At 31.3% G+C, this 11,601-nt stretch overlaps 1 protein-coding gene across 2 annotated transcripts in view; it reads right to left on the bottom strand.

The window, feature by feature from the left end:
• The window catches only part of LOC117167654 (putative serine/threonine-protein kinase YPL150W), a 54,004-nt gene extending 46,684 nt beyond the window's left edge, over nucleotides 1–7,320 (bottom strand). The window contains exons 1-2 of one of the 2 annotated variants that reach the window (XM_033352740.1): nucleotides 7,219–7,320; nucleotides 4,716–5,188 (exon numbers count right to left, since the gene is read on the bottom strand). In XM_033352740.1, coding sequence (XP_033208631.1) covers nucleotides 4,716–4,781 — 66 coding nt within the window. In that variant the 5' untranslated portion in view covers nucleotides 4,782–5,188; nucleotides 7,219–7,320. Of the gene's footprint in view, nucleotides 1–4,715; nucleotides 5,189–7,091 lie in introns of both variants that reach the window. The other variant, XM_033352739.1, reaches the window with a different exon arrangement.
• Nucleotides 7,321–11,601: the final 4,281 nt, after the last annotated feature.

Consider the following 11,601-nt stretch of genomic DNA (forward strand, 5'->3'; position numbering starts at 1 on the left):
TATAGAGCTCCAAGGAGATTATGTTGAAAAATAAAAAAAAATTTACCCAAAAAGAATTGTTTTTATACTTCATTCTAAGGACTTATTGAACTACCCTCGTATTAGTTTTTTAGTTGAGGATTAAACTACTTTATTGAAAATTTATCTTCGTAGGATATATACAATTCTATTGAATGAAGTCGAATCTAAGTTTTGGAGGTAAATATCATCTATTAAATTTTTCGTTGAGCATTTATATTTTTTGTTTGAAAATTTAACTATTTGGTTGAAGGTGAACTTTTTTGTTGTTATTTTGCATTGGACGTACTTGAAATTTTCAAAAATCTGTTTGAATTTGCCCCAGCTTCATAGGAAAATTATATTTACATATAACGTTAAAAACAAATAAACGAGAGAAAACTTCAAAATAAATAGTTATTTGGAATTTTTATTTTGTATTAAAAATTATTTTGCATCAATAGACCTGTTGGGTAACTACGTCAGCGCCACACACAGATTGTTGATTTTCATTTGTGGACTCATATTCTGTTTTAAAATCAATCAAATAAACCAAAATATAAAATCGAGTTGAGAGCAAAGTCATAAACTATAGAAATAGCGTCCTACGTCTTTTGATAGGCGCAGTAAAATAGAAGTTTCCTCTATTTTTTTAGGGTTAATAAATGCCAAGTTTACTCTTTTATTGTAAATAAATACGGATAAAATTCGTTTTTATAACACATTCATTATTTTAGCCCATTTTGATGGCCGTAAAGTGAGGCTAAAGTAGCACTTTTCAAGCACGTTGACGTCAGAGGAAGAAATCTGTACTTTCCTTTCTAGGGAGAAAAAGTGTGACGTCAGAGGTGAATAATTTTAATAAAACATCTATGAGCTAACACTTGGACTTACAAAAACGAATCGTCAAACGATAAGTTGATCGCGCTGACAGATTATTTGACAGGTTGGAACAAATCGAAGGGATAGGTTTCCAGGAATTACCGATAAGTTATCATAATTTTCCTAAATTTTAGCATATTTCACATAAATTACCTAAAATTTCTTAAAATTTTTGATACTTTGCAATTCAAAAATTATTAAACCGTTCAAAAATACTGAGAAGAATGCATTTTTAATCAAGCAGGTTCTACATTTAAAGTAATAGAACCTGTCGGGGACGTAATATATTGTTCTTTGTAGAAATTTAGGCGACTACTTAGAACAAAATTCTGCAAGGTTGTGCATATTTCATTTTTGTTCTGCGGTTTTGAAAAAAAACAAATTCTTTCTTCAAACCTCTATATCACTTTTGACCTAACTAAGATATTTAGGGTTTCTTTCCAGATTCTGAAAAGATTAGTCGACTTTCCCAACAAAAGAAAATTTCGGTCAAATTTGGCTTTTTAAAGGAAGGCATCCTATGAGTTTATGCAGGCTCAATACCATACTCATCTCCATACTTTTATCAAGCTCATTTTTATCTTGAAATAGCGCAAGATGTATTTCAAAAGAGAAAGAAGTTCTTTTAGTACTTTTTCCAAGATTTTGTTTGCGAGAAAATTGAGTAAATTCGATTTTACAGAAAAAATTTTCCTGTTGACAAGTTATCTAGCCCACATAAAACTTACAATATATCTTTCTTATAGAAGGCTAAATTAAAAAAGAAAGTAATATAAGTGTAGGTTTTAAAAGAACAAACTTTTAATGTATTCAGAATGAATTAATGCCATGTTGTTACTTTGGAATCTTTCTAAAATTGTATGTTTGTTGTAAAAATTTGTAGAGATTAGAAAAAATGTTGTGTTTTTTTAAAACAAATCAAAAAATTGTAATTCACATAACAGTTATGTCACATTGTATCGGTTTTCCAGCTCGAAAAATACCAATAATTGTTATTTTTACAATTATAACTATGTATAAATACATTTTTGCTGCCAAAGGCTGACCTTTATTATTATTTATTTATTATTATATTATTATATTAATAATATTTGTTTATTAAGTATTTTATCTTTGACACCGAAAAATTATTTATACATCAAATCAGATGTCGAAAATATACAAAAATGATTTATTTAATAACTATTTTTTTGTTGGTTGGCCAACATTCGAACTTTTGAGAATGGTGAAAGTATTTTTCTAATTTAATTTCAAAATTTCATGCGCAAATATTTTCGAAATTATTTTCTTAGTCAGTACTTAAAAATACGTTCGTATAATAATAAATCTTTTTGAGTCTCCTGTAAGCATATTTTCGAAAAGCTTTGAGATATACTCGAAAATTTAGTAAATTCATCAATGTAAGCAAATATCTATCTAATACTATCATTGAATCAAGACACACTTTTGAGAGAAACAAACTAAATTCATTCTAACTGAAATTATGAATCTTCAACCAAAAAAATGACTTCTTAACTAAATAGTTCAAGTTGGGACCAAGTAGTTGCATTTTTAAATAAAACAAGTGATTTCTTAGGAAAAATGAAATAGCTGATATTTCAATCTAAAAATATTTCTCAAATATTTCAAATATTCAACCAAAAAGATGGTTTTTCAACCAAGAAAATTAATTTCCGACGAAAAAAGAATTTTTTTTTAACAAAATGATTTCATTTTCAATCAAATAGAGAAATTTTGAACTAAACTTATGTATCTTCAACCAAACAAGTGAATTTTTAAACCATAAAGACGAATTTTGAACAAAATCTTCTGAACCAAAAAAACATTTTTCAGTCCAGAATAAAGAAATAGGCATATTATAATTTGAAGGAAAAATAATTTTTGACCAACAAAAAATGTCGAAAGATTTTTTTTCAATATTCTCTTTTTTCTCTGCTCTAAGGTTATATAAATAATATAATTTTCCTATTGTTCTAGAGAAAATTGAAAAAGATTTTTTAATATTTCAAAAATGTTGAAAAAGTATTTAAAAAGTTTAAGCGTATAACTGTTCGGAAATCCTTCATAGTATAAAAATATTTTTTGTCTCTTAAAAATTCCAAAGATCAGTAAAAATAAATAAAAAATCACTTTAAATCTCCCCAGGAATCTTAAGAAAGTTTTATTGTTACCTTGAATCCTTTGAAAATATTTTTAAAAAAAATCAAAATGTTATTTCAAAATCTTCAAAAAACTACATTTTGTTTAAAGTTTTTTTGAATTTTGTATTATTTTTGTAATTCTTTCAAAACTTCTAAATATCTGTTGAAATGATTCAAATGTTGTCTCAGATTTAAAAAGAATTTTTCAAAATTAAAAAAATTGTTTTTAAATATTGTAGATTCTTTTTTGATAATTTCTTTATTCTTTTGTAATTTCTGAGAAATCTTAAGAAAATTTATTTATTACCTTAAAAACTTTAAAAATTGTTTAAAATTTTTTTAATTTTTTGTGCGAAATCTTTAAGAATTTATCATTTGTTTTGAATGATATTATTTTTATATCCTTTCAAAACTTCTAAATATCTCTTAAAGTTATGCGAATTTTTTCTAAAATTTTGTAATCTTGCAAAATAAAAAAATTTTGCTGCGAAATGTTTTACATTTTTTTCCAAAATTTTATGAAAATACTTGAATACTTTTGAAATATTACAAAATATTTTCTTTAAGTAATTCCTAAAAAAAAAATACTTAGAATTTTCCCTGGAAGCTTAAGAAACAAATATCATAACCATAAAATCTCCAAAATTCTTGAAAAGCTTTACAGTTTTAATTCAAAATCTAAAAAATACAAAATCCATATTTCGTATAAAATTTGTCGGTACTGTTAAGTTTTTGGTTACTGGTACTGAGAGTTTTTTTCATCGTTACCTACAGTCTATACAGTTTCTCAATATCAAAACATAATTCGAATCTAAATTTCCCCTTTTATCCATTATGTTTAAAACCGTTGAGAAATAATTTTTATCAACCAATAGAATTACTTCTTTGGAAATTTTGATTTACTAAATTGATGGTACAAAAAATTCATAATCTTCATTAATACTTATAGCGATATTTAATATGGTCAAGGAGTTTTAAATAGAATCCTTTTTCTTTTTTAAAATATTTATATTGTTGCCTGTATTATTAGAGAATTATTTATAATTTCAAGTTTCTGTTTTAGAAAGGGTCTGTTCAAAAAATACGTAATGCGTTTAGGGGGGAGGTCACCTCAAGCGTTACGCTAATGTTAAACTTACGCACACTTACTATAGAAAAAGCTTTACATGAGAGGGAGAGGTGTACATGTCAGGAAAAAGCTTTACATATCTTTTAAACGGCTTCAAATAAATTTTTAGAAATAAAATTCCTCATTTGGAAATTTTGATTTACAAGATACGCGAAAATTCAAAAGAACATATCGATGGGTTTTATATATTAAAATATTAAAAGATTTTTATTTATTTTAATACTTCTACGTGTTTACTAAATTTCATACAAAATGAAGTTAACCTAATTCTTACGGTAACGAAAAGATAGCCTATTCTTCGCAGAACCATTCGATATATATGACATGTTTCTGCATTTGTACATTAATTTAAAATTCTACATTTGTAGCAGTGGAAAAATATGTATAGTATTTCTCTGTAAAAATGTAGCTATGGAGAACAAGAAAGGATCTGTTGAGGTCTCGTAATTGATTAATGCTTCACTAATCGATAGTGGCATTCCCGGTTCGAATCCAGGCTGAGGCAGATTTTTTCTTGTTCTTCAAACTTTATTTACCCTTAATTTTTATCGTTCTAGTTTATTTACCTTTTCCAGTTCGAATTCTCGTATCCTGTGAATGGATCCCCCTATGGCCCTCTTAGTCAGACTCATTCTTACTTTTCCACTGCACTTTCACTTCCGCTTTTTGAATGAATTCACTATTTGAAACTTGAGTACTGTAATTCTCGAGGCACTACATCCTGATACTTAGTTTGAACTGTGCTTCAAATTTCATTGTGACGAATCCGCACCAGGTGTCGGTTATGTGGTATAGTCGATAGAGTTGGCACTCCACCAACTTTCAAAACGAATTCTATGCTTCGAAAAAAGTCTATTCACGGTTGCAATTTAAATATTGGATTTATGATGTTTCTCGGATCACAGCACGATGTAGATCGAGATTTCTCATGAGTTTTTTTCCAGGAAGCTTTTCCCATCTTCCTTTGAAGCATTATTTTCTCTTTTCTCTGCATTCGTCACCAGGGCTATTTTGAGGTCCCGCTTTCTCCACCTTATCACTGTTTCATCCATTAATTTCAATTTTCAAAAATAAATAGATTAGTTCATAAATAGCAGGGTGGCTGTAGGTCAGGAAATTTTATTGGTCAGGGAAAGTCAGGGGTTTTGAAAAAAAAATTGCCAGAGTCAGGATGCTTCTGTATTTTTCTACATAATAAAGACATTATTCAATTTTAATTTAAAATTGCTTTATTCCATTTATAAAATAATCTTTGTTAAAAATGTTACAAGATTAAGATTTCCGTCTTTAGATATTAATTAGTCGTCCTGTTTGGTTGAAAATAAAAATATTTTGTTAAAAAATTTACTTTTGGGTTGAAGACTCATATTTTGGTGTTAAAATTCAACTGAAAATTTGGTTAAAACTGCAACTGTTTAGTTGTAAAAAATTCTTCTTTGGTTAAGGATACAATAATTTGGTTAAAAACTGATTTTTTTAAATTGAATTCAACAGGTTTATATTCAAAATTAAGATCTTTTTTCGTATGAATAGTTACGTTTCCCTTATTTGTTAAAAATTCACCTTTTGCTGAAAACATATTTTTTTTAAGATTAATTTTTTACTTTAAATTTTAGTATTCAAATTAAGAATTCAACTTTCTTACAGAAAATGTATACTTTGTCTTAAAGGTTTAACAAAATAGATAAAAACTTTTCTTTTTTTAACAAAATCTTAATTTATTGAAAGTTATTAATTTTTGTTATTAAAAATTCGTCGCTTTTCTTGAAAATTAAAAATCTTCTGTTAAAAGCGGAACTACTTTATTAAACCTTAATTTTTTTGGTACAGATTCATCATTTCAGCTAAAGTCATATCTTTTGGTTACAAATTGGACCACTCTGTTAAAACTTCATATTTTTGTTTGATAAATTCATAATTATAATTGGTAATTCATCTTTTTCTTTGAAAATTAAAATATTTTGTTGAAAATTCGTCTCTTCATTAAAAAATAATATTTGCGGGTTGAAAATTCAACTGTTTCATAGAAAACTCGCTGTTTTGCTTAAAAATTTATATTTTTCGTTAAAAGTGGAACTACTTATTGAAATTTCATTATTTTCGTGCAGATTCATCATTTCAGTTGAAAATGTACATTTTTTTTATTAAAAGTCGAATTTATTTATTATAACTTCTTTTTTTGGGAGAGAGATTCACCATTTCAGATGAAATCATATCTTCTTAGTTAAAAATTCGACTATTTTGTTGAAAATTACTTTTTTTGTTGAAAATGAAATTCGTCCTTTTGAATTGAAGATTCATATTTGATGGTAGAAAAGTAACTTTTTTACTGGAAATCCACAAATAAATTGGAAATTTTTCTATTTTAATTTGAAATTGTTTTTTTTTGGTCATAAAAGATTCTATGTTAAAAATGTTACAAGATTAAAATTTTTGTTTTTGAATATGTTCGGTCACGAGAAATGAAAAATTTGTAAGGAAAAAATCCAAGAAAACTCAGGAAATTTGGAAAATGAAGTTTTGTGGCCACCCTGAATAAGTATGATTCTATTGCAATAAAGTTTAAATATTCTTTTTTTAGATATTAACTTATAGTTCTAAAATTAGAGCTTAATCCCACTTTTTAGTTGTGAATTATAAAATAATCAGAGTTGCAAGTGACCTTATGAACAATGAAACAAATAGGCTATATCTTTTAAATTTTTCGAGAATAATTTTGAGTTGCATAAGTGCAGGCCAATTACTGCCAACAATGCACTGTAAGATAAAATAAAGGCGCCTTGGCATTTTCGAGTGTTATGAATCAGCAAAACTACTCATCACTTTCTTTTTAATTAGCAGTAATTTTTTTTTTAATTTCATCTAGAAATTATCGAAACTAATTTTATTTAATATCAGATTAAAATGATTGTTAAATGTTGTTATTCTTATTTAGAACTTACACTTATAATTTTTTCATCACACACGAATGTTTATTGCACGTGTTTAAAATTGTCCAATAACTGGTTATGTGGTTACATAGTGAAAGAGACGAGAGGGATCATTTATTTTAAAATTTGGATAAAGTACTGTTTTAGGTGATTAACGAGCTTTCCGGTTACTTGTCCGAGTGACTTCGGGATTTCACGACTACTGTGCTCGGTGCACTCTCTTGCTGTCTGCAGTATTTATAAAACACCGACCGGAAAGCGACTGAGCTGATTTTGGCGTCGAGCCGGCTTGGCCGCTTTGCCCCCGACGACGTCGTCTTCTTCGTCGTCTATGATGATGCCCAGCCACCAAAAAGCGCCAGTCCAACATGTGTCTAACGAAACTTTAACGACTTCCCGACCACTGCGAACAATATTGGTAAATATATCTTCCTTCTTCTTGAGTGCTCGCTTTCAAACCATATATGTAGTTCTTATATATTAAGGGGATGAACTACATACGTTTGAAAATACATCCCTACATTCCCCTACTCATTCTGCTTCACCAACCCACACTTCAACCATCGCTTCCCATCGCTTCTCCAACTTCTTCCTAATCTACTTCCCTCTCTCCTCACTTCCCCTCTCCTAATTTACCACCACTTCTCTTACATCCCCTACCATAATTTCCCTTCACACACCCTACTTCGCTTTATCATTTCCCCTCCTTACCTTCTCTTATCTCACTCACTTCTCTTACCCCATCCCCTCATTTCCCCTACTTCCACCTTTCTCCCCCTTATAAGTTGTCAATTGTGAGTTACGAGTTCTCCTTACTTCCCCATGTTGGAAAAAAGTACGACAGACGAAACGGACAGGCACTCTGCCGAAACTATAAGTTTCATTGTGAAGGTAATTCACTCGACCGGAGTGAAACTAGCATCCACTCGGAAGCTCCAGTCATATTTTCACTCGAGAAAATTTAGGGAATACGTACATTTGATACAAATCCTCTCAAATAGAGTCGAACAAATTCTATCAATTTCTATCGACCGAGAAATCTTATACTTTTTCAATGAATTGGTATTATCATCAGAGAATAACAGAATTTCTTAAAGTCTTTATAGGGCAGATGGAGGTATGAATTAAAATTTGTTTAAATTAAATTTTGCTGAAAAAAGACCTTCTTCTTTTGCTAAGTTTCCTGGTGGAGCGAAAGTAGGTCTTTTTTCAGAAAAAAATTAATTTAAAAACATGTTACATCTCTCTCAAATCTTATCCATAAAAAACTTGTATCTTATCTTATCTTCCACGATTCCGCGAATTCCTATCCAATTCTATATATCAAGGAGACCTTAGTCTTTAGATCCGCCTGTATTCCGAACGAGACGCCCTGGTGTAAATAAGTCTACCCTCCCCCCTTTATCATGCTATTCTTTCCTTTTAGAGAAGATGAACTTGAAATGTTTCATGAAGGGCAATTTCCTAAGCAAAACATCAGCTTCCATAGCGAGAATATTATCCTCGCAAAGCAGGCGCTTCCTGATATCACGAAGATATGCAACCTTAACATCACTGAAGTTGTCCCCTATTATAGGAGTCAATCGCTGGGTGAGCGGAAGAACGTAGTGTCTAATTTTTGTTTCAAGAGACTAGATCCAATAGATTCCAATAGATTCTATTGGAACCGTGAGCCAGATACGACGCCTCTTGAAACAAAAATCAGACACAATGTTCTTTCGCTCACCCGTCGCCATAGACTTCCGCTGCCGCAATCTTCCTTAAGAAAAGGTGCAGCAGCGGCTTGTCCAGAATGACCTGAAGAGCTGCTCTTAATGTTGTTTAATAGCATAGTTTAGTTCATGGTTACCAGATCGTAGATACATATGCTATTATGTGTCTAATTATCACTTTATATAACTATTATACATCTACAGGCCATCTTAGCTTTCTTTACCATTTGTCGTCAACATAGAGTTTCCAGGTCAATTTAACATTGAACATTACTCCAAAATACTTTGCTGTTTTTGAAAATGCTACATCTCTACTGTCAAATTTAATATTTCTAAGGCCAGGAAGCTTCCTTCTTCTGGTAAAATGCATTAGTTCCGTCCTGATTGAGTTAACGGATAAACAAAGATCCGCGGTAATCCGTGGTAATCCGAGGTAATTCAGAAAAAAAAGACCAAGAAAATAAGGTAATTAATAAGGAGGTAAAAAAATGCTAGAATTAATTTGCGGAACAAGAAATTTTATTTAATGTCTATAAAGAAATATTCTTACATTAATTACCTAGGCTTACTTAGAACTGGGATGGAAATAATTAATAATTTTAGAACTTTGCATCTTTGGTGCTATTGGACAGGTATTACAGTTTTGACTTTTATCTAATTTTAGAAGAAAATAAATTAATAAGATAACAGTCTACTTTTTCATCAAAAGTTTACTGGTAATACTTTCAGAGCAATACCACGGTAGAAAACTAATAAAATTTTTTTTCTACTCTGTAACACTCCATCGCCTTCAAATGGTACAGTGTACCACGTTCCCATGCAGCCTATTTCTCTAGGACTAGCTCCTTCCGATGTTCAAATTGGCGCAGTAGACTTTGAGTATACTCGTTTTTGGCCTCTATCCGTAAGATGAGAAAATCCAAGTATGCTCCCCAAAAAAAAGTGGTCATCTTTGGGAGAATTTTTGAAGACGCACCTAACGTGTTCTATAAACCGGCTTCTCACGGTTGACGTTAGTTTAGGTCCGATTGATCGACTGTTCGATTGACTTTTTGCGGCGATATGAGAGGATTTCAGACCATCCACATAAAGTAGTGGAACGCTGGCTACGGTTGTCGGAAATGGTCCAGGGAATAGAAAGGTAGAACAAATCGAGAAAGGGAACTTGTCCTTTTCTAAGAATGGCGATTGGTTCTACTCATCTTCCATCTGCTTTTATTAGAAGAAGCTCAACTGACCAATCACCAATGGTCATCCTTAGAAAAGGACAGGTTCCCTTTCTCAATTTTTTCTCTCTTTCTATTCCCTGATCCACACACTACCTCTATTCGCAGGAAATATGAAATGAACATACGTTGGAGGCTAGTTTAGGTGGAGTAATCCAGCACAATTCCGTGTAATTAAGAGTAATCAGTGGGAGTCCGGCGCAATCCAAGTAATCCAGAGTGATCCAAGCAAATCGGAGTAATCCGAGTAATCCGAGTAATCCACAGTAATCTTAGGAATTTCGGAGTAATCCATCGTAATCCGCGTAATCCAAGGTACTCCAGGTTAATCCGACGTAATCCGAGGGAATCCACCTCCGCTGGACCGCGATTTTAGGAGTTGTTTCCCTCTTGACACGTTTGCTTAACTTCATTATCATGTAACGAAGTATATGTACTGTTCTGCTCCGTGTATTTTAGCAGAACCGATATGGATTCAATTGGGGTGCTACTAAATGAACGACCTCAAGCTGATCGGTCTCAAGGATTCTGCCTGATAGTAGGTAGCCTTACCCAATTTTGAAATCAAGATTACCTCAACCTTTATCCATGCTACTGGGTTGTATCCCATTGATAAGCATGTCTCAAAGATGCCTTACAATAAACCACTAAGGACTGCAGTCCTTCTTGAATTATTTCCTGGAATATTTTAACATCTCCCGCAGTTTTAAATTGTTTTAATTGTTTAAGTACCCCTCTAATTTTTTAATGAGCGACAATACGATTGGCTAATTTCCGATTTTTCAGTCTGGCTCTAAAAGTTGATCCTTCTAAGGGGTATGACTCATGGGCCGCCCCCTCAGCGCCTAATTTAACTCCGAGCCCTTTTTGTACTCTCAAAACCTGAATCATTTGATGTTGAATTTGAGATACCTTTTTCCTTTAAGACGATGTAATCTCGTAGCTTTCATTCAAATTTTATTTGTATTCCAAGCACTTCGTTTGCCAAGAGTTTTTCAACAAAAGTACTCTCAGGCGTGAGAGCCTCAAACGCATCTTAATTAATGCCATGCTCTACGAAAAGAAAGATATAATTGTCTACACTCTACGATAAATGGACAATTAAACTATTTTATTTACGAGGTATCAAGTATCAAAGTTTTAAAACGTGCGTTTACATTAACATTTTAGATTATGATTTGGATGCTTACTTTTGAAGGTGTCGATGAGACAGTGTAGGCCCCACTCCTCCAGAATTAGATGGGTCGCATTATCCATATGTTTATTCACTCAGATTAGTTTAAACAGCACGTTTGACGTTACCGGAATATGCGACTTGACCGATATTATCCGCCATCATGGAAATTAACTTTGCACTTGTGCACGTGGTCCCAATGAACGAGTGCGCATGCGTGGTTGCATCTTTCGTTGGCCTAACTAAATAGTTTTATTGGCTCAACAAAAAATTGTTAGGGACAACAAAATAAGGCTTAACAAAATAATGTTGTGTTAAGAACCAAATATTTTGTTTATCTAATAAAATAATTTTGTCCTAACAACAAAAATTTTGCCCTGACAACAAAAACTGCTCATTAACTGCCCTTT

The sequence above is a fragment of the Belonocnema kinseyi genome, chromosome 2 (assembly GCF_010883055.1).
Source record: "Belonocnema kinseyi isolate 2016_QV_RU_SX_M_011 chromosome 2, B_treatae_v1, whole genome shotgun sequence".
NCBI lineage: Eukaryota > Metazoa > Arthropoda > Insecta > Hymenoptera > Cynipidae > Belonocnema > Belonocnema kinseyi.